Here is a 24,055-nt window from a genome sequence, read left to right on the forward strand (position 1 = left end):
GTACAAATAGGAACGGTGGCTATTAGACCAACACCGGATAAAAGTTCTTTATAGCAACATTTATATCCTATTAAATTATCTGTAGCAACATTATATTCCACTTCACACACTGGTTTACACTAGACGTTTTTTAAAACGTTTTTTTTAAACTCTTTTGGCTGCGGTTAATTGGAATATTTCAATTTTGACGCTTTCGGTTAGAAGCGAGAAAATTTGCCGTTAACGCTGGCAACGTATTGTGTGTGAAGTGTGAACTGGACTACGCTAATAAAAGTACTACAATAAATAATTGTAAAACGTTAATAAGATCAGTTTTGTTTTAGATGAGTGGTCGGTAAACTGTGGGCCGCGGCCCATCGTAGAATGATTTACTTTTATTATGTAGTAATGGGCCGCGCCATAGTCGCACATATAATGTACTGTATTTAAAAAAATTAAACTTGAAACAAAAAACGCTTGAGAACAACAGGTGTTTTTAAGATTTATTGTTGACGTAACTTTTGACGTCATCTAAAAAAGTAGATCTTTTTCTGTTTTCTAGTGGTTTTACGTGGTGGGCTTTTAATAGCTCTGGAAAGGGTATTTTTGGCCAAAAACAAGTTCGCTAACCACTGTTTTAAATCATAAAAAATGAAGTAAAACAATTCTTATTGTCTTGTTTAAGTTAAGTTACGAGACTGTGGAAAGTCAATATACCTTTTTTTCTATGGGAGAAAAAAGTCATTATGACGCAAATAAACCCTCTTTTGTTACCTATGCGTGCTTTTGGCGTGAATTCGGACATTTTTGCCAATTTTGCGCGACAGCAAAACCACTGTTTCAAACAAAAGCATAGCAAGATCGCCCAACTTTTCTGTTTACGACTTTTTTCATAAGACAATGATCAAACAACAATTTTTTGTGAAGCAAATCGTCATGTCTTTTCGAAAGTTAAAGTTTTTAAACTTATACAAAAAAAAGGTTGCAAATACTGCTTTTTCTACATTTATAAAGGTTCGGCAATCTACAGCAAGTGGTGCAATCAACATTTTGGACGGAATAGGTGTACGCCAAGTTTAGGAAAATATTTAACTTACTCTTCGATTAGTTTGCTAATATGGTTCCAAAGTTTTTCTGCGAATGCCTGTCCCACACGTTTGCGAAAAAAAGGCCATGCAAGCCATCTAATAGAGTATCTTTTAAACAGCAAACTGCGCAAGTTTTTAGATTTGATGTTGGCTCGATTGTGGAACCTACTTGTTTTCGGTGACTTCAATTGCCAAACCGTGAAAATTCCCAGGAAGTAATTGAAAACCGATGTTCAAGTGACTGAACTGCAGCACGTCAGCAGAAAACAGGATGGCATTTAGTTTTTCTGGCTGAATGCACCGATTGAAACTGTATACGTTTTCACGGTGGTCCTATGAGTTTCCTATGCGTGTTGTTCACTGAGCGCCAAGACCAGCAAACAAAGTTTGCAAACGTTTTTGTTTTGCGGTTCAACATGTTGCACTTGGTGTTGTATTGTGACCTTTATGTGGAACGAGCGACTAGGTGGCACCAAATAAAGCAACCGATTTCACAATATGCAATCTCCACTATCGGTGACATTGGTCCAGTGTTGTTAAAACGTGGTTTTGAAATGACTGAAGTTTCAGTCAAGGTTTTCATGAAATAAGTTAAATTCATGTCAAGTGTTTCCATGCAATATCAAGTCACTTCCAAGTCAAGTCATTTATTAGAGCAAGTTAACTCTAAGTCAAGTGGTTGATATAATAATAAACGTTAAATTATCAAAATAGGTAAACTCGTCCGATTATGAGCAATAACTCAAAAAACAAAAAAAACAACACGTGCAAAAACACCTTCATTTATATAAAAAAAAAAGTCAAGTCATTTTACCAAAACTGCTTAAGTCAAATCATATAAGACATTGCAAATTCTCTACCCCCTTTAACTTGTCCTATGAAGGTAATATAACACAACTTAAGCCAGTATAATAGAACTTAAGCCAACCGTGTAAAAAACGTAGGCTACAACATTTTAAGTAATACAAAAATTGTACTATATTTGTCGATATGCTTAAATTTCAGCTAGGCAAAGACACCATTCGTAAACAAGCATTTGCCAACCTTCTAGGCCTACTTGGCAAAGAACTTGTTTTTGAGCATTGACAAATATGTTGTTTTAAGGTCGACTGCCGCAATCAAAACTGAACACCACCTCGAATGCTGTTTTTAGGAGCAATGTCTAGTTTCTGTTCCGACGATGTTTTTCGACCAGACATTTTTTCTCTTGACTACTGCTATTGCTACTGATCGCATTTTTGTTGCAAGCGAAATCATTGTGCGTCCAACTTGGAGAGAAGGGCGTGCAGCAGATTTACTCAAGGTGTTCAGTATTTTTTCCAATGTAACTTCAATTTTGAGGTTAACACTGATTAACGATGCTTGTGGAGGTTATTTTACTGCTCGCCGTTGGAAGTTCTGTACAAGGGTAAGATGCCTTCCGTGTGTTTTAATGTTTTTATATAAAGCGCACTCTTAGGACAGTGATTCGTAGCCACAAATGGGTGTCATTTTAACAATGATATTGTCTTAAACTGTGTTTCCTATATTTCCTATATAGCCACTGTGGAAAATAAGCAGTGTAAAACGTTTTTATGAAATGTATAGAAAGACTGATTTTTGTGGACTAATATAGGGTTGCCAAATGCCATTTCAGGATTTTCTCTGACATGTAAATAAATTTAGTGTTAAAATCTGCGTCAGGCAGAAATGATGACACGATATTTGTTAATACCAAAATTTGTTCTAAATTTTTTTACTGTCCAATAAGTAGCCTATAGCTAAAATATTTACAGATAGTAACTCGCGAGTGCAAATACTGTTCTTTGTTACGTCACACACTACCAAATTTATGGCATTTTAATTATTTTAATTTCGCTGTTGAAAAGAGTTTTTGGCGTTCTGCCTTCTATTTTAGTAAGCTCAGTTAAAACTTTTACCCAGCATGTTTTTTTCATTTTTGTACTGTAAGTTAACCCTAAACAGTAAGAAGATTTCATATTTCTCTTTATCAATTAAGGAGTTGCGGGTAAACTTCGTTTGCCTACCGCTAAACCAACTACGAAAACACACTTGTTTTGAGTTGTTTAAGTAATTATTTGGGTACACATCAAGCTGCTGTTTATTAGCCAAATTACTATTATAAACAACATTTATTTTAAAGATTCGAGCTGAGTTTGTTAAGATCTTAAATTTACTTCTAAGAGAAAAAGTAAAATGTCCGTGCTTCAGAAATCGTAGACTTTGAATGGGAAGCAGAATGTTTAGTTTGCAATCCAGTCACATATATCGCAGTTTCATACAAAGGCAGCGCGGGTCCAAAATCGCACATCAGTTATGATGAACTTAGTAGAAAATATGTAAATGAAAAAGCGCGCTATCTATGTCTATCTAACCCGTTTTGTTGAAATTGGATTTGCCTAAACGCCGTAAGTCCCTGATCTGGAGTTAGCTAATCCAACCTCGGTAAATTTGTCAGGGATTTCGCGTTTCAAAATATGGCAACCCTAGACTAATAGGCATGTGGAAACCCACGCGGCATTCTCTTTTGGCATTCTCTTTTGTTCAAATAAAAAATGGAATACTAACGTATAAAAATAATAACTGATATAATAATCCTTTGAAGGTTTGTACACTCGTTTGCGATTTAGCACCTCTAAACATTAATACTGGACAAATGAAAAAGAGAGTGAAAAAAGGCAAAAAAGCAATGTTTTTATTTTTATTTTGATATAAACATAATAAGTCGAAATTAGTGTAAAATTGTATTTCTTAAATTGCTCGAACAAAAAATTTGTTAATCTCGCATAACGTCTGCTTCCTTCAATCTATTGGTGAAAGTAAGGCGCAACGATCCGTCCTACAATATTCCGACAAAAAAATAATTGTCGGAACGACGGTACCGGTACGGCAAAATATTTTTTCCGAACGGCGTTTTGCTAAAACTATACTCACTTTTAAGAAGGTTTATGTCCCAAATATCCTATAGCAGGGGTGGCCAACACGCGGCTCGCGAGCCGCATGCGGCTCTTCACCCAGTTACATGCATACCTTTATGTTGCACTTCTGATTTGTTTAAATGTTTTGATTTCGTTTGGTTAAGGTATGGATTATTGCCGGTTCCGACTCAGATTGTTTGCCTTAAGGCCAATGTGTTTCTTGAACAATACGTTTGAAACAAGATAAACTCAAAAAATATGCCTAAATAATATTGATAAATGGCATTATATCGAGAAATGTGTATTGTTTCATCCAACGCTTCGAGTCACCTTATAAATTAAAATTTTGTCTAATTAACGAAATAAAGGCACTTTTTTTCGCGCTTCGTGCGATTTCTTTGTGGGAGTGAGTAAGAAATGGATACGGCTATTCCTTTCGTTCCATGTTTGTAAGGTGTGGCTCTTTGCGGTTAACCAAGTATAAAATGCGACTCTTGGTATCTGATTGGTTGGCCACCCCTGTCCTATAGGATCACAATAGAAATGATTTATTTCACTTTCAGATATGATTACACCATCGTGGGTGCAAAAGTGTTTCGGGTTGGCGCAGTCAACAACATCGTACTGAATTTACATGGTTACACAGAAACAGCCGTTGTGGAAGCCAAACTTTGGGTAAATATCTAATATTTGGAAGAGCGCCGGTAAAAAAGGTTTTCTGTGAAACCATCAAAGAGGGCTATTCGACTGTCCCAACTTGGATTTTCGATACATTCTTCATTGAAGTAGCGTACGATTTTGTTCTGTATAACATCAAACTATCCCTTTTTACTAATATTCCTACTCGCCAAGTAAAAATGTTTTATTATGGAATGTAATGTAAACACCTCATATTCACCAAAGTCATCTGTCCAAAAGACTTAAAGTCAAGTTTACTTAATCATTACAACACTGCTTGCTTATACCACTGCCAAAAATTGCTATTCACCACCAAAAACACTCCATCCAGCATATTGAACAAATAAATTAACTTTCATAAATTGTTTCAAACACTTCTATTACTATGTTTTGTTTAAAAGCTGTTGAAAAAAAAGCAAAAATAATTTCATTATTATGTGTTTAGACTTTGCCGAGAAGGGAGTCTCAGTTTGCCATATTCGAACGAACAGAGCTGCCTGCGACCCAGCCAATTCCAATTTCGTTCGCAGTAAGTTACCTGATAAAACAACATAACCTATATTTTTCCTTCATTTGTAAGCCCTTGGTTTAATATAGGTTACTATGTTAACGACCAGCAAAGGCCTACTATGGTTAGCGTTGGATACCTGTTTGTTTTATAAAATTTACTTTGCAGATGCTATTGCGCATTTGGTTTTAGTTATTTCGTTGGATTAAAGACTGTAGTATTAAATTATACTGCCGTATAAGCCTATTGTTGCTTTATATATGTTATTGCTTGTTCCTGGTTTAAGTCACTTATAGATAATTCCGCAATAAATATTGTTTCTTTATAGGTCTTATTGCGTGTTCCCTCGTATGGCGTGCGGTATGAGTTAAGTAAACGCATATGCTATCATAGGCAATAAACTAAAAAATGTTTATATAAATCAGTGGGTATACATCAATTTTTTCCCATTTTTCCGGACGAGGTCCGCCAAGCGATTTAATCCGGGCCGCGGCTTATTTTTTCCTAAAATTCATATAAGCAAAAAAAAGGTCGAGTTTCTACATGTTTGGTTGTACGGTATCTTAAACACTCTTTCCAAAGATGGATCTAGACATGACCTCAAAAACTCTATTTTTAGCCTGTTTTAAATACTAAAATGGAAATTATTTATTCGCTTCGCGCGAATCTCCTCTGTCTTTCTCGTGCCACGCCATTTGTTGGCATCTTTACAGACAAAAAGCGTCCTCGGCATGATGGTGCTCTTTCCAGCGAAAGTTTAACAAACATATCCTAATATTTATATATTTTTTGCGCTTTGGTCGAATGTATTCCGTCTTTAAAATATGAACTAAATACCAGCCGTTTTCTAAACTCTGAAACATACCGATTCCTCAACCTAAATTAGGTTGACAAAATGTGTTTTGAATGTTGTGTGTCTAATTTAGAATGTTGTGTGTTTCTCCCGATTTGTACTGTCTTTGCAATGGTCGTTGTACCGCAAATAATACATCAGTAACTTAAAGCTTTAAAAACCATAAAAAAAAACATTGTAAGTTTTTTGTGAGAAATTTTGAGGTATTTTATTCCTAACTTTTGAGTCAACGCGCCCCGCAACTTGATAAATGCCAATATATCAACAATATATGTGGACTACATTTTTTATCTGTGCTCAGTGCGTCACGTCTCCCTCTAAATCTAAATTAAAGTCGGTATTTTAAAACAAATATATACGCAATTATTTCGCGCTTCGCGCGACGTCTTCTTCAAATAACACTTAAATTGCAAATTTACAAACGTAACAACAACTTCGCTAGCTTATTTGTTTTATCCCGTCAGATTATGACGTCATATAGCGTGTATTTGAGGTCCGATTTTTTGACCCGGGCCGCCACAACATTTTAAGTTCTAATGCGGTCCGCGGTTAAAAATAATTGCCCACCCCTGGTCTAAGTTTTCATTCTAGCACGATTAGAACAAAACTGCACGCGGTCATGACCCCTTTTAAACTGTAGGTATATTTTACTTATAGTAGCATATATAGTAGCTTTTTTTCGCGCTTCGCGTGAATCCTATTTGTCTGTACGTGGCCGTTATAGTCTATTGACGGAATCTTTTCTGGTCTAAAGAGCCTTTGCCAATACATTTTTTCGCGCCTAAAAGTTTAAAATGAAATAAACAGTCCTATTCAAATCACAACCATATAAAAATGTTTGGCACGCGAGTTTTGATATTTTGAAATTATTTATAAACTGGCACATTGTAAACCAAAGGTTGCCGACCCCTGCATATAACGTATGCCGGCGGCCGGAGGACAACGCCAAATATATTTTGAGAAGGCGGTTTTATGTTATTTATATATTACATTTTAACTACAATGTATAGGATTTCATACCTGTTTGGTTTTTCTACAGAAACTGACGATGCCTGTTTACTACGACGGAATATATGTTTCTGTAAAATTTTAGAAATGTTTTTGAACACAATACACGTTTTTATTGTAATTTCAATAAAATACTAAATCTATTATATTCGATAAAATTGACATTTCGCTGTTCGGCAATAATTTTATAAATTATTTTGCTTTTGTACATATTTTTACTAAGCAGTTTATCTGCTATAGTAATCCTAACCTAGAGTTTATTCAGACATAATGTCAGTTGTGTATTGACAAACGAGTTGAACTAAGCAGAACTTTTGGAGGATGGTTTTTAACTACGCCACCTACTGGGCAACCAATTATTTAAAAGCGCTACAATTTTGTTAGACATATTTAAGACCTATAGAAACGTATATATACACAGTTCTATTGGACTAGATTTACCTTATGTAGAAGGGATTGTGATAAAGACTTACTGCCCAATTATTATATTGGTTTGTAGATTTTTGTGTGCAAATAAACAGTTTATACCTATAACATTGATTTGTAATGTTTTATCTGTTTGGGAGGGTGCTCACAGAGATTTTATTTACCGTTTCACAGCAATATTGTGAGTTGTTTGGTTAGTTGTTTTTATCACCTTGACTTATTTGTGATTTTCTGATAATTTTTATAGTCGGGGTAGCTTAACCTTAAACATCGTGTTGTATTGCGGAATCGGCGCCTACCGTCATATTACAAAGGAATAATTAATATACTACTACGTATAGGCTACTCAACATTATTTAAATACCCTGTAGGTTCATTTTTCATGACGCAAAATTAACGGTATTGGTCCATATACATTAGTCGACACCATTTTTTGTGATTTTTTTGTTGTTTTTGCCTTCCTATAGCTCCACATTAATATATTTACGGGAACACATAATAAGACATAAAAAGCAACATCGTCTGAGTAAGACATAAATCTGTAAGAATAAGTCCTAAATTCATCGCAATAAGGAATCTGCAAAATAACGCCTGACTGTACTGTGGGGAGAGGGTAAGGGCGACCGGATAAAGTTAGGTAAAGTGTTGTATGGGACGGATTCTGGCCATTTAGGTTTTATTTCGACGGGTTAGAACTTATTCCGATTTATACGATGTTGATGTTGATTTTATTTCGGTCTTATGGCTGGAGGCAATATTTACGTTTATTAAAAATCATGTAATTTTTACCCAAAAATGTATAGATACATGTTTTTAAATTAAATTCACAAAAATTATTATTATTTATCTTATCGCCTTAGTTGTTCGTTGTAGGTAGATGAGTCGGAACTTGTAGAGAAAAGAAATAGAAATACGTACGTGGAATTGGAAATAGAAGTGAGCCAATCCGACGACGATTTTATAAAGAAAATTCCTATATTGTTGAACTTTACCAGTGGATATCTGTTTCTTACCACAAACCGACCTGCTTACCGGTAGGATATTGTTCAACTCAAGGAACGACTTTTTCGCATTGATAGGTTTATTTATTATGTAGACTAAAACACTGTTAAACTTGTAAATATTTTATTTAGATTATATACGTTTTCATAGTTTGGGAAGCTTTTATTATTACTTTTTTGACGATCAACTATTACTTGTTTTTGAACCATTGTAAATATCAGAAACCTTTTTTTTTGAACTAAGAAAATATTCACAATTTATTATTATTAAACACGAAGGCAGGAACACAGGATCATAGAGGTGCGAGTCGAGAAACAACCATACGCCAATGCTTGCCACATTCCCCTCAGTAGCACATCACTATTCAATGATGACAATGAAAAATTCACACACATATTTGTGTTTGACCAACGATTACGGCTTACGTATCATTAGTAGTATACCGAAATCTACAGCAGAATCACCTAACCTGTCGATCAATGATGAAAGCAGGGCAGGCCAGAAAAACAACTAGCCTACAGTGAGGTTTGATCTCCAAACCCCGGTAATACATCGGGGACTGTCGCTCTACCAACTGAGCTACAACCATACGCCAATGCTTGCCTCATTCTGTTAGTGCAAGCAACTTCACATTGAAGGGGATCTGCAGTACCATATAGACTAGCTAGAGGGACTGGTTATATATGTATAAAAAGGAAAGGTTAATGTAGCAACCAAAATGTATATATATAACTTCCTCAAAAATAAAACTACGTAGTACACTGAAGTTTATCAAAATTCGTGGTTTTCATTTATCATGAAAAATAATGCGAGAAAACCCAATTGTGTTAGTTGCAACGAGGCATGTGCTGGTCAGTGACAACATGGTCAATAAGGATTTTTTCATATTCGCAATTCGTTAATAAATCCAGTGTTTTTGTTTTAAGTTCAACGCTTTTGCCTACACGACACACATGAAATTTAATCTGTATTTCGCTGTTTTTTTTTAAATATACATCGCAGTGTGTGGTAAGTTACGGCCCTGAATATGCTGATTGGTTTTTAAACAACAAGTCGCTTACACTCAGTAATTTTGTATGCATTATGTCAAGATATAGGCAGCTGAACTAAGCAGCGAGTTGTATTTCATAAACAATAAGGCTTTAATGATGCTAAGTTGAAACAAGCTCTTTAGTTAATTTTGCCAATTTTATTATTGCCAAATGTGTGGGGGGGGAGGGTTGAAGCAAAGTGGTGCGTTAACTAGCACGTTGGTTACGAAAACAACAATGTGCAGTATTTTACGGTACATTTTCCCTTCTTTTGGGTTTAAAGCTTAAATTTAACACGCAAATATTTTCTGTTGCTGTGTGACAATGAGGGCATTCAGAGTTCTGAGGTGCTTAAAGTTCCTATGACAGTAGTAAAATCAAAACTACATTCTTAAAAAATACATTACAAATGATTAAATGGCATAGTCGCTTAATGTGTTTTTACGTTTGTTCCCATTATGTATAACGGGTTTGTATATGTATATAGCCTATATTTGTTTCATAACAACTTAAAATAAATTGGTTTGAGTAAGAGTAAAAAGCAAAACGGTGTCAATTTGAGTTCAAAAACAAGGGGACCCACTAAATATTTTACAAAACCCGTTAACATTTAAAAGCTTAAATAACATAATAAATTCTCTTGGGCTGTGCACTCTGAAACGAGTCTGGTGAATAACTCATAGGAGAAAAAAACTGTTTTATAAATAGGTCCGATATCCTTAAAGAATTACTAAATGTACCATATTATGTATATTTTTCTTTAAATTTTTTTTTACGGATTTCGTTTTGCAGGGTGCTGTGTCAGTAGGCCGTTAAAAAAATAGTGCCATTCAACAGTGCTCATTTGTTTTCCTCTTTTAATCGGTCGTATCCTTTTAGCGATTAAGAGGGCACAACTTTATGGCTTTTTGCAACGTGCCTAGTGGCGTCTTCGCATTGCGAACGCGATTCCCACCAAGCATTTTAGCGTCTATACTTATTTACTTCTGATAACACAATAAAAGTATAGCGTAGCGTAGCAGTTCGAAAACTTAGTAAAACAACCTGCTACGGTTCCTGCATAACTCAAAATGGTACGATGGCGGTAACAAGCTAAAATTAACTTCACGGGCCGCAAGCTGAAGTTAATATAACCAATGTAACTTGCGTCACATCAACCTTTCAATGTAAATTAAATTACCCAACCAAATACCCGCTTTTTTTTTCGCGCCAAGCTTGATGCCTGGTCGCCTTTCATTCAACTTTAATTACACATTCGCGCGAAACTCTTAAAGTAATCACAAGTTTCTTAAGCTTACAAGTATTTGTTATTATTCCGTCGCAGTATGACGTCATGTTGTGTGTATTTGAGATCCGATTTTTGTCCTGGCCAGCCACAAAGCGACCCGTTACAAAAAACTATTGCCCACCCCTGCCCTAAATGCTTTCGATGTATTATGTTGTGCGTAATTGTTTGTCTATAACCGACACAAACATCACACAATCGTTGTGTGTAAATCTTGTTTGAAATTGTTTTGTAGGCCTGGTGAGAAGGTTGAGATTGTGGCTGCTCTGCTAGATCAAGACTTGAGGGTTGACAACCTACATCAAGTCGACATTATTGTCCGGGTAAGCCGAAAGTGTAAATTACTTTTAGGGTCATGGAGAGAATTCGAGTAATAACTAGGGCGATTTAAAACTTTAAATTCTGACAAAACATTTAACCTATTAGAAATACATTGATTGAAACAACATATTGTTGTTTGAAATACTGCATTAGTGTCTTGGCGTCGTTAAACACACTTAATTATTTGATGTTCTACTGACTTACCCGTCGTACACAAGTCAGTTATTTTTGGCAGTTCATGCTAAATTATATTTTTGTCATTTCGAAAAAACAAACAACTATAAACATGCCAAAAATATAAGACGCTGGTTATTTTAGAAATATGTGGTGTAAACCGATGAAATGCAACGTAAAAATAATTGCACAAAATTAACAAAGACTTATATTTATCGAAAAATGGTATAATTGCAAATCGCAAGAGAAAAAAGAAAGCAAATACTGGTCAATACATTTGTTCTAATTATAATGCAAAAACAGATAAACGACTATACTACATAAAGTTAAAGCTGAACCTAAGGCCTTGGTAGTTAATTGATTCTGCCAGGTCGCTTATACCATATTACTCTAATGAAATTATAATACAGTTAAAATGAAAAAATTTTAAGACAATTTAAAAAAGCTGACTAAAGTTTTTTTAATTTTGTAAACGATTTGTTTGCGTTTTTAATCGATTTTGACTTGAAATAATTGTGACGAATTTGACCTAACGTGCAAATGTAGACAAAACTTTGACTATTTTTCAAAAGTCCAAAAATAATCATCCCAGTAATAAACAGAATCATGTAAGTTTACCGGCTTTATTTGGCAGACCCCAGCTGATTCTGGAAAGATTGGCGTTCAAAAAACGTCCCAAACACTTTCTCGCGGGGAATACATTAGGGACTCTTTTCAACTTGGGTCCGTGCCACTCTTGGGAGTTTGGTTCGTCGAGGCTTCGGTTCCGGTAAGCTGCAGCTTTGGCATATACGTTGTTGCCAGTGTTCCCTCTAAGAAAATTTTCTACTGCGCAAATATTTCTTGAAGTGCGCAAGAATATTTCTGTGATGCGCAAGAATATTTTAAGGCTGCGTTGGCAGGGGCCCGCGGCGGATGAATGTTTTTTGTATTGGGGCGAGGAGAGAAAATTTTAAAGATGACGTCACAAAGCGTGACGACATGAAACAAGGATATGTAACAATACGATCGCGCGAAAAAAAATCCGAATATTTGGGCTAAATTGACAAAATGTTTATTTTACAAACATAATGCGTGATGCCTTTCGCGCACAATCAAAAATCACAAACTATCCGCTCATTTACATTTATCAATAAGATGATTTTGTCAAAAGGCGCCATTTTTGACCCCACAGCTGTATCTGCACCTAAATCGTGTAAAAACTGTAATTGTGTTAATAAATTTACGCCCTTAAAATAAATTTCGGTTTCATGATCCCGAATTATTGTCAAACACTCCACTGCTATGTTCGGTCTCTCGATTTTCCTGAGTAGTCATTTAATTCTACGTGAAATAAAAAAAAACATACACAGCATGGAAGATAAAACCGATTAGACAAAGTAATTTATTGCGTCACAATCGTCAATGCGAATTTGAGTTATTTACTTGCTTTTAGCTACAAACATCAATGAAAAAATAGCCAATACGAAATGCTCAAACTTTGTGGCAAAAAAGTGAAGATTTTTGGTTTTAGTTTGAGAATGATTTAAGTGCGCAAAAGCAAATTTTACTGCGCAATTTGTCTGATGTGGCTGCGCAATTGCGCAGTTGCGCACCTTAGAGGGAACACTGGTTGTTCCACTACACTTTCGTTCAGCGCCTCGTTTTCCAAAATAAATTCTGTTGGATATAACTCAAGCGACTTGTGTCACAAAACTTATACCTTCACCAGTTCGACGGACAAAAATGTACGAAACTTTAGTACGTTTTACCCTTTTTTTTTTAAATAATTTTAGTTTCAGGTGTCCTGAATACTAAAGAATCTCTCAAACGATTATTTTGCCGTCAACATAATATTTTTGTAATGTTAAAATAAAGATAACATCGAGAGTAAAACGATCGTGGTCAACCACATCTGGCTAAACTAAGCGATTTAATTAATCGTCTAATGGCCCATATTTTGCTAAAGGCATCATGTTAAATATAATTATATCGAAAATGCGTAAATATTTATTTTGCCAAAACGCACCTCTTTCTTCATTTAAAAGTTTTGCGTTTAGGTATTTTTTTACTCTTGGCCCGGCATTTTCCTCGATGTCGATAGGTTAGGCATAGTAAACGAATTATCTAGAATATTATAACTTAGTACTTATTACATTTGGTCGGTGTTGCCCATTACTCTTTGCGGACTTGCGTTTATCTGTTTATCGGCCTACATTCAATGTAACAATTTGTAGAAATCGCCTTGGCGTAATGCGAATTATTTGCTATAGTATATTTTGAAGTTATAGTATATTTAAGCCCATACAGAAGTAGGTAGCATTGAAAACGCTTCGAATAAGTCCTTATACATTTTCTATAATAAAAAGGCACCAGTTGCCTTGAAAATGAATAAAGAGTAAATTGAAACGTTCAAAATACTACCTATTTTGGAGCATAATGGTTGGAGGTTGTAGTAAGACGTAATAAAAATATCAAAGCCCATACATAATGAAGGTATCATTTTGTACATAGCTATGTTGAAAATGAATAAAGAGTCATTCGAAACGTTAAAAATGATACCTACTTCTGTATGGGCTTTGATATTTTTATTACGTCTTACTTCCTATTTTGTGTGGACTTTAATATACTGTATTGTTTGCGGTCCGCCTATACTGCCTTTAAGATTTTTGTAAATATGTTTTTACAGTCAATCGGAATTAAAGAAGAAGTTTCGTTTTTGGTTAAAAGATACGGTACGTTTATAAAAAGTAATCGAATAGAATTATAGTCAAATCGTCGTAACGGTCTTATTTTTTTTGATTTTATTTGCGTTACCCTTTTTCCAACCCATAATCATCTATAGTCTATACTCTTCTATAGTCTATTATACTATAGTATTTTAATTTGTTCGTTTTTTCATGTGGCCTCTTAGTAGGGCTTTTGTTGCTTGTGTTGCACGTAGAAGCTATACACCCTATTTGAATGGTTAGTACAAACTGAAAGGGAACATAAAACTGGAGTTCGTTGACATGTTAAAGTGTCTTATTTTTTCGTATAGGCTATCTTGCTATTTGAATTATGACCTATTTAAAAACTACGCTTTTTCTTCTGTATCTTGCAAGTTCTTCCGACATTTAACGTTCGTGTCGATTTGGATCAACATTACATACTTAACAACAATTACGACATAAACGGTACGATCCACGCCGAATACAGTTACGGAAGGAAGGTTTACGGACAATACTTTATCTTTGTGACCCTGATGCGACCCGGTCACGAACCTTTGGAAGTATATAAGAAACCCAGCAGCTTTATTCTCAAGGTATGGATTTAAATTGAAGTCACACAAACACGCAATAGAACCAATGAAGCTGGTGCCCTTGAATAATCTTAATGGACACTAATTTGCTTTTCATTGCTTTAGTTTTGCTGTGTGATTTTATCCACCAACTTAAAAAAACATCTTATTTAAAAAAATGTCTAATAGGCATACATTTCAAGCGGCATTGAAAGGTTTGCCATTCCAAAAAGTGCTATTACCAGCCACTATCCAATAGAAGACCTTGTCACCGAAGGAGCTACATTAATAGTTGAAGCTACAGTTACAGGTAACGTGTGTTACAATTATCCTAATTTTTTAACATAATTGCGTAATTGAAAAACAGTTAATAGAAAAAAAACATGTCGAAAGATCAGTCGCTGAAGTGAACTGATTTAAAACAGAAACATCCGAGCGTGCTTTGAACCCACTTATCATAAAATGTATAGAGAAATACGATATTGCATATTGTGGTATAATGTTTTTCTAGTCGCGGGCCTAAACTAAACTCAGAAAGGTCTTTGCGGGCCGCACAAAATGATAACTAAGAATTGTGTTATTAAAATGTTAAAACAACTGTGAATCAGGTGGGGCTCGGGTTTTTTGTATTTAAAAACGTGCTTAATTATATTTACAGAGGCCGTAAAGCGTTGACGCAAAGCGCGAAAAAAGCGTTTGTTTGGTTTAAAATTTGAGTTCACACGTCGTCATCTATACTGCTAATAAAAAGTGTAATAAAACTAGTTTGACCAACGCGATAACATTTAAAGTTAATTTAGCTCAGGGTTTGTTAACCTTTTCAAGTCAAGGCAAACCTGGCGAGCGAATCGAGCGAGATTTTTTTGGGGGGTTACACCGGTATTTCTTTTAATTTCTTGCAAGTTTTTATTACAATGCCGAAAATAAAAATAAGAAAATGTTTAAAAATGTCCAATATTTTTTGATACGTTTGCGGTTTTTGCGCAACTCACTTGCCGGTCTTCCTGGGCGCAACGGTAAAAATCGCTGGTCTAGTTAAAAAGGCAGCATCTAAGCGTAAACAAATCGGACGTAGAATAAACACTCGCGCGAAGAGCGAAAATTTTTCGCAATTAGGTAGTTAAAATAGTCGTTTGTGAAATAGAAAAGTTTGTGAAATAGACTCGTGTCTAATTTGTCAAAGAGGCGTCGGGCCGGATGAAACGTAGGTTGCCGACCCCTGCTCTAAAGTCTAAATGAAGTTGTATAGTGTAGACCAGAGGTTCCCACGTGGGCGGTACCGCCTCCTTGTGGGCGTTGGCGAGTTACAAGGGGGCGTTTTGGGTCTGTTTCTAATTTGGGGGGCGCTGAATGCACATAAGGGGGCGTTACATAAAAGCACTTATAGGCTAAATTTAAAAGTTCACATAAAAAATAGTAACAAACAGGACTGTAGGCAACTTTTAACCTTAAATGGCAACTTTTGTACTGCGAACTTGTAGTAGTTTTCCGACCATTGTTACGTAATAATTGACTTTCTTATGTAAAGTTGTTGGTTGTTGTTGCGTTTCACAGTTTTATACGCGGCAAAATGTTTGTATATTTAAAGCAGTTGTCGCCAACTTACGGCCCGCCACCTCTTTGACAACTTGACACGAGTCCATTTTAAATACTTTTTGACGATTTTAACTTAGTACGGGCAAAAAATTTTCGCGCTTCGCGCCAATGATCTTTCTACGTCCAGTTTGTTTACGTTTTAATGCTGTCTTTGGAATAGATTAGCGCTTTTTTACGGTGGCGGACAAAAGAAAAACGTATTCAAAAGTATTAGACATATATTTTTTAACATTTTTTTATTTTTTTCGGCATTGTAATAAATGCTAGCACGAAATTTAAAACAAATGTTGGTATACCCCCAAAATATTGCGCTCGCTTCGCTCGCCAGGTGCGCCAGGACTTAAAGAGCTTAACAAACACTGAATTACACTATCTATAAACACTAAGGTTATCGCGTTTCCTCAAACTAGCTTTATTACACTTTCCAACACATTAGTAGTATGGATGAAAAAAATCCGGGGTCCGCCTGATTCACAGTTGTTCTAACATTCCAATAACACAATTCTTAGTTAACATTTTGTGCGGCCCGCAGAAACCTTTCTGAGTTTGATTGATGCCCGTGACAAGAAAAGGTTGCCGACCCCTGATAGTATTGGTGCAGAAAGTTGAATATTTCCTCGTAATGACATAGCCTGGTGAATTAATCTATCCATAAATTCCTATAGTGAATGTATGTTAGACAACTTAAAATATTACGGACAGCTTATCGAAACAAAAGTGCAGACAATATGATGTTAGACAACGATTAATATGACACTTTACTGCAAAGCAAGATGAGGGGGGCGATATAAAATATTATTTAGCCCAAGGGGGCACTAGTGTCAAAAAGGTTGGGAAACACTGGTGTAGACAGTAGACAAACATGGTACTATGGTAGGCCCTACTATGTTTCTCGTATCCTTTCACACTTTAGCATGCGTAGCTCAGTTAGTCGAGCGAAGGTCGAAGTATGGCCGAGGCCAGTGGCGTATCCAGGCGGGGTTGGGAGTTCGGAACCCCCTTTTTGTAAGTGATATTATCATTTTTGTTCGTTATTATCAGGGTTTAACTCACTGTTCGAAGCGGCAATGTTTTTAATGTAATTGAGTTAGACGTCTTAAGATAAAGCGAAACCAAATTCAAACGCAAAACGCCGTTTTTCTCTTGTTTGGTCGTAAATGCAGGATATTTTTTCTCTTTCGCTTTTCGCTATTCGTTCAGGTTGGCTGGTTAACACGAGTGTATTCGACAAATGACAACGTTAAGTCATCCCTTCTTCATTTTTTATCTCTAATAGGTTAGAGTTAGGCCAATGTAGTTAAACACGCGGCAAGCGTGCCAAATGTGACATAATAAAAAATGGAACGCAAGGCCCGAGAAATACTTACTGCCATTGTTTATTCTCAGTACAATACCATCGCGGCAATCACGACAACTAACAATTACTTCTTATATTATAACATTATGCTGTAGTGAAGTAGAATTCACATAATTCTGTAACTTGGCGTAAAGAAACAAGAAGCAAAAGTCAGCTCCCGAATGAACTTTAGACGCACCGCTACTACACAGCTTAAGTCCAATCTTCCGGGTTTGGCTAATACAAACGTTTTATTTGTAAAAAGCGCTTTTAATATTAGAACGAATTAGTTACTTAACTTTGGCACGGGAAGAAGTCATAGGATAAAAATTGGCACGCTGGCCTGCTTGAGTTAGACACCACTGAGGCAATGTTTCTCGCTGTTACGCTACTATCCGATGTTGGTGTAACAACGGCGGTTTTTTATTTTCTTTAAGAATGGTCTAACTGTGACTGTCGCCTTTTTATGTAATGATGTTACCGCAATGTTATTATCTATAAGCATATCCTAAGACCACGTGTTTAGTGTGCAATTAACACAACTTATTTTCTCTCAAACGCATCTTGTAATTTAGCTGACTTGGCACACGGCTCGGCGCAGATGTTGCGCTAATCGTGGCATGATGACACCCGGGAAAACCGATCTTCGTTTAGTACGTGTGGTGGCAAAATGAGTGCTTGTAAATTAGCCTAGTCCCGTATATTGAACTTAGGAAACTGCGCTGCTGATAAATAGTCTAATCTGTTTCCTTGTTTACTAACGTGAGATGGAAAATCTGGGAATTTCTCAAGTTGAAATTTCGGGAACCCCTATTTCAGTTTCTGGATACGCTCCTGGCCGAGGCCGTAAGTTTGAACGTCGCAACACCCTATATTTCTAGCTTGGCTTTGGTTGCACTATAGAAAGACTCTTTTGGGTGATCCCGACACCTCTTTCGTGATAAATCAATAAAAAACCTTTTGTTCTATTAATGTTGTGGTTTATGCCTTTTCACCTAATTTTACTGGCCATAATAAAGTGCCTACCACTATAATAAATTCTTACTTATAGTGGTAGGCACACTTTGTGTTCCGCAATCACACGATTTTCGTAACTAAAAAATTTGAGTTCATATGGTTAAAAGAAAAAATATTGGTTAAAACCAAAAAAATCGTAAAAATGTATGAAAAAAAATCGTAAAAACGTATGAAAGCGACTGGTGTTTTTTTAACAGGGGACGAATCAATTTTTGAGTCAGGACGATCCAGAGCCTTACACTTCACCGGCTCTCCTTACGTCATCAAAACGGATCGTAGCTCTAAATACTTTGTACCCGGGCTTATTTACGACGCAAAGGTAAACAGGTAATATTTACAGGTTTGGTAAAAAAATACTATTTACCTATTTTTCAGATTGACGTGCGTGATGCTGTTACATTGAAACCCGTTCCTGGTTTATCAGTTAAGATCATAGGTATGGGAGTTTGTGTAAGTGTTTAACCCATTGCTATCCTACAGTATTCTTCAAGTAAACTGCCTGTTTAGGGACCTAAATATATGCGACAATAAAAGGTAATAAAAACTTATTAAGACTGTATTTACAACAGGAGAAGTTAAAGAAGATCGTACCGACGATCGTGGGCAAATTCTCTGGCAAGTCCAAACTTCTGGTCTAGATCAACTTGAAATTACGGTACAGCAAATTTCGAGTTTTTTATCAGAATTTTAAAGTAAGAAAGTATAACATTATAGACGCCTACTGCCACCCAGTAGTTGAAAAAGTCACATACTACCCCCACCCCCACCCCCCACACACACAAAAAAAATGAAAAAAAAATTCTAGGCTTGCATAATAGGCATACGCGTTTAAACAAAAAGTGCATTTCCATTGAAGTGTCCACTTGTTACGGAATAAATAACAGGATACACACATATATGACATGTGATCAACAACTGTGATCTAGCCCTTTTAGAGCTGCTTTTTGACCAACGATTACAGCTTCCGTATCACAAGTATACCGCTACAATTATGCAAGCAAGGCAGGCTTGAAAAACAACTAGCCTGTACTGAGGTTCAAACTAATCCGGCCACACTGGGACCTCCGCTCTACCAACTGAGCTAGTTAGAGCGGTTTCGAATTACATAAATAAAAAGGTTTTTAGTTTAAAAACATATTTGATGTAAATTTACCGTTTTCAAAAAGCATACATATTTTTCTCTGTACAAAATATTCCGCATATTTCCATGATTTCCAGCATTGTGTTACATTCCTTGCGAAGTGTACATTAGCCTAAACAACTAAACTGATTAGTCGCGTTGATTCCAAGGACTTCAACACCTGTCAAGTCAAACATGTTAATTAAGACATACACTGCAGATTACTACAGCGGACTCCCGCATCAGCGATATGGATCAAGCCACAGCTATTTTGAATGTCCAACCTCTTACGGGTGCCGCACACATTTCCATTTCTGTTCAACCGTGAGTTTATAATAACTCTTTAGTAAACCATATCGATTTCATTTTTTAATCAAGGTATAACTGTTGTGTAAATATTAAAACAACTCTTTGTCAATCTAAATTTATCTTCATGAAGCCACCAATGATATAAATAATCATCTTGTTGCATTTTAAATAGTTAGATATTATATTAATTAATAACAAATAACTTTTTATAAATACAAAGCATCCTTAATCCAAATGAATTTATCGCTTGTGGTTAATAATAAGCACAGAAAAGTAATTATATAAGTTTTTCACCCGATTACGTATAAAACATCACCAACTGATCAGAATAAATGCTCAAGCATGTTGTCACATCCACAAAATCTGTCATGCACGAAATAAAGTTAAGGACAAATAACATACAATTAAGTAAAGTAATAAAAGTCTTTTTAGGCATTTATGAGACGTTTAAAATAGCACAATTTTATTCAAACTGCATTTGCGCAGTGGTCGCATTCATGTCGGCAACACACTCAACGTACAATTTCGTTTCGAACCCGATCTTCCGTCGTCTGCAGGGGATGTGAGATACTTTGTAAGTAGAATTTAAAGTTTGCATTGATTAACTGCTATATATGAACACGTTATTGCGCTCAGTGAAATACGTTTTGGTATAGGCATTACTGGTTGTGTTTAGGTAGTTTCACGGGGTCAAGTCGTGTCTCAAGGCATCGTCGAGTACGCGGCTAACCATCAAGGGGATCTTTCTGGACGCATTGAGATAAATCAACAGATGGTTCCATCTGCCCGCCTGGTAGCCTATTATATGCGCGGGAATAAAGTTGTTGCGAATTCGGTTTGGTTCAATGTGGAAAACCAATGCGCCGGAAAGGTTTGTTTTAAGAAGCATCGTAGGAAATAGTGCCGGCTTTAATTTTTTTTTATAATTATTTAAAAAATGAATCTTTTAAAAATTTAACATAAAAAAAACATGTGCATAAAGTACGCAAGTGTTATATGTTTGATCGATTGTTTGGTTATAAAGGTCATATAATGTTTATTAAGTTGTTTTTACTGGCCTTGTTTAGGAACTGACTGTCACCCTCTCGAACGATGTTTTCTTGCCACAGACCACAATTTCGATTGAAGTCACAGGTGAATTGTATGTGTTGTTTATATTTTGCATCAAAAATCGACACACCACTTATGAGTGGCGCATTAAGAATGGTTAAAAGTACCTGGCAAGGAACTAGGGACGAATTAACTTTTTTTCATTGACGTAACAAATTGCATCATAACTAGGGAAAGTTTTTATTGTCCCTTTTCAAACATAGAAAAGCTTTGTGGTACGGAAATTTATAAGGATGAAGTCAAAAAGTAAACTTTCTGCTCCAATGGATCTTGTATGGAAATCTTTCGTGCAACTGAAGTTTGATCTTCAGATGGCGGCAAAACGACATGTATTGCCTTTGTTTAGTATAAATTGACAAAAGATTTATTACACCGCCTTTGTTCGCACAATATTCGCAATAATGGCAGCCACATCAGACAATTTGCTTAGCAAAATTTGCCTGTTGCGCACTTACATCATTTCTAAATTAAAACTAAAAAGTCTTTACATTTTTTGCCAGAACGGTTTTAAGCATTTCGCATAGGCCATTTTTACATTGACGCTTGTAGCTAAACTTAATTAATCAAATTGTAAGATACTGCCTTGCTTCTTATGGTAAAACAGGATCGTTGTCAAAGTCTTCATAGAAAACGTAAAAGATCTGACTAACACTTTAGTTCTAAAACTGTAACCAGTGGTGGGATTCAGCCGGTTCGCACCGATTCTATAGAACCGTCTCACGAAATTTGATGAAATCAGCGAACCGGTTAGCATTACTTGTTACCGTCAATGGATTTTTGCATGTTATCTAATACAACGATTTTTTAGATCCAAGTAGCTCACGTGTGTGTTTTTAACCCTTGCAAAGGTCAAGTTCGCACGTAACAGTTATACATTATGTTCTTGCTACTGCACTGCCTTCTATTTATCTTTGTAAAATGAAGTTCTGCCGTATATAATCAGTTTGTTTGCCAAAAAATATAACTTTTTGTAACAGAACCGGCTAAAAAAAAGGACTTATGTGATAGAACCGGCTGACAAAAATTTTGAATCCCACCACTGACTGTAACCGTTCAGCCCACAGGCCACAGTGGCAGAGCAGCAAGTTGTGCTGAAAACATAATTCTCGTTAACTTGACCGGGCCCAAAAGTATGACGCCACAATGTACAATTTAACTCACCATAGAACGTGGCAGGAATGCAACGAAGCACTACTTAAGGTTTGCTTAACTACGGTTCAAACCGCAAATAAATCACGAATCAGCTTAACAAAGTCGCTTAAGTGCCATACAAATAATGACTTCCTAGGCGAAAAAATAGTGTGGACACAAAACATTGCTTATGCTGGAAAGTAGGATTACCGATAATAAATTGATATTCGGTCAGAACCGATGCCCGATGCTATGTTGTAGTATCGGTACTCGCCCGATACTACAGTGTCTTCGGTGTCGATAGGACGCCAAATTGAAATTCGCGTTTTAGCCATGGTTTGCAATTCAACGCGATGATCTCTATCTTGAAAGGTAAATTTATAATAAAAATAGTAAATTCAAATGGAGTAACCTAAACTTCATAATGCTAAAATAAAAATAACTTTGAACGTTTGATTTAAAGTATTTCACTTGTTTTACCTTGCCAATGAAGTCAGGCAAAATCGTTTTGTGCGAAAATATGAGTTGTGACGTAACATAAAGTTAATTGTCTACTTTAGACTTTATCATACGTCACAAGGCTGCAAGTGTTGTGCCCAACTGTTTAGAGGGGTGCCCAACCTTTTAGCTGTTGACGGCTGCATTGACAGTCAAAGTTAAGTAATAACGGGACGTCATAGAACAATTATTTTTAATCATACTTATTGTTCTCTGACGATCTCGTGCAAAAAATATAGAACTGAAATACAGTTTAATCGCGCGAAGCGCGAAAAAAATCGTTTATTGGGTTTTTGAATGTGACACGTGACGAAACTGATCGGCTGATCTCTAAAACGGTGCGCAACTGCGCATGCAGTTCCAGGGTGGTGCCAAGTTCGTTGACCTGTGTCTCCGCGCCTACTGTCTGTGGTTTATGATTTAATCTTCTTTGTTTTTAACGAAATACAGATTTTTTTGTCTGGCTATTTACTCCTCAATTTATTCTCTCTCAATTTGCTCAATAACAGTTTGAGAATCCCTTACACAATCTAATTCGGTTATACAAGGCTTTCTATAATAACCGCTCAACCTGTCTCATAGTTTTGCCCTAATTTCATTCACAACTTGCATAACACATGTCTGCTAAGCCGTTTATTATTATGTACCCTCAATTCCTTTTTTATCTTTATGTGACAGCACAATTCAGATTGTTACACATCTTCTATACCAGTGATTACTAAACTGTGTGCCGCGGCACACTAATGTGCTTTGAGAGATTGCCAAGTGTGCCGCAAAACTTTTTGGTAATGTCGGAAAATAGAGTTTTTTTATTACCAATAGGTATACACGAAAGCACTTACAATTAAACACGCTCTATACATTACAAATTAATAATATTGAGACATTTACATATAGTTTGTCGTGTGTTAAGGGCGTTTGTAAAATTACTGTATTGTGTTCTGCTAAAAGTGTGCCGTGTGCCGCGAAATATTTAAGATTGTTTTAGTCTGCAGCGATCCAAAAAAATTTGGGAACCACTGTTCCATACTGATTTCTTTTTGCATCAATCAATCAATGATATCAACTTGTTTTAGCGCAGATTGATCTAATTAACTACACTCCTTCAATTTCGAATCTGCATTTAGCATATCAACCATTAACGAATGCCAGCACGGACATGGCCGCCAACACATGCTTATTAAAATACGTGTTAACGGTCGCATTATTATTCACCTACGGCCCCCCCCCAGATTTAGTAACTAAAGCAACATGGAACTGATAAAACATTATAAAAAGTTAAATATTGGAATAGAGCTTGCGCCCCCTTAAGTTTTGCTTGGCGCCCCCGGTTAAGAACCACTGTTGTAGAACAACTATTTTGATCGAATCATATTTTTGCCTATTTTTAGCTTACAACTAGCGTTAT

The 24,055-nt window shown here is 36.0% G+C and overlaps 1 protein-coding gene across 1 annotated transcript in view; it reads left to right on the top strand.

The window, feature by feature from the left end:
* The first annotated feature begins 2,316 nt into the window (after positions 1-2,316).
* The window catches only part of LOC146160426 (A.superbus venom factor 1-like), a 58,243-nt gene continuing 36,504 nt past the window's right edge, over positions 2,317-24,055 (top strand). Inside the window, exons 1-16 of the mRNA XM_083383466.1 lie at positions 2,317-2,475; positions 4,549-4,660; positions 5,109-5,192; positions 8,332-8,492; positions 11,012-11,099; positions 11,906-12,040; positions 13,940-13,985; positions 14,355-14,554; positions 14,720-14,840; positions 18,677-18,798; positions 18,855-18,915; positions 19,049-19,134; positions 19,820-19,923; positions 20,395-20,482; positions 20,585-20,779; positions 20,976-21,042. Of these exons, the coding sequence (XP_083239592.1) occupies positions 2,426-2,475; positions 4,549-4,660; positions 5,109-5,192; positions 8,332-8,492; positions 11,012-11,099; positions 11,906-12,040; positions 13,940-13,985; positions 14,355-14,554; positions 14,720-14,840; positions 18,677-18,798; positions 18,855-18,915; positions 19,049-19,134; positions 19,820-19,923; positions 20,395-20,482; positions 20,585-20,779; positions 20,976-21,042 (1,720 nt within the window). The 5' untranslated portion in view covers positions 2,317-2,425. The remainder of the gene's footprint in view (positions 2,476-4,548; positions 4,661-5,108; positions 5,193-8,331; positions 8,493-11,011; positions 11,100-11,905; positions 12,041-13,939; positions 13,986-14,354; positions 14,555-14,719; positions 14,841-18,676; positions 18,799-18,854; positions 18,916-19,048; positions 19,135-19,819; positions 19,924-20,394; positions 20,483-20,584; positions 20,780-20,975; positions 21,043-24,055) is intronic.

The sequence above is a fragment of the Ascidiella aspersa genome, chromosome 3 (genome assembly GCF_963924565.1).
Source record: "Ascidiella aspersa chromosome 3, kaAscAspe10.2, whole genome shotgun sequence".
NCBI classification, from domain to species: Eukaryota; Metazoa; Chordata; class Ascidiacea; order Phlebobranchia; family Ascidiidae; genus Ascidiella; species Ascidiella aspersa.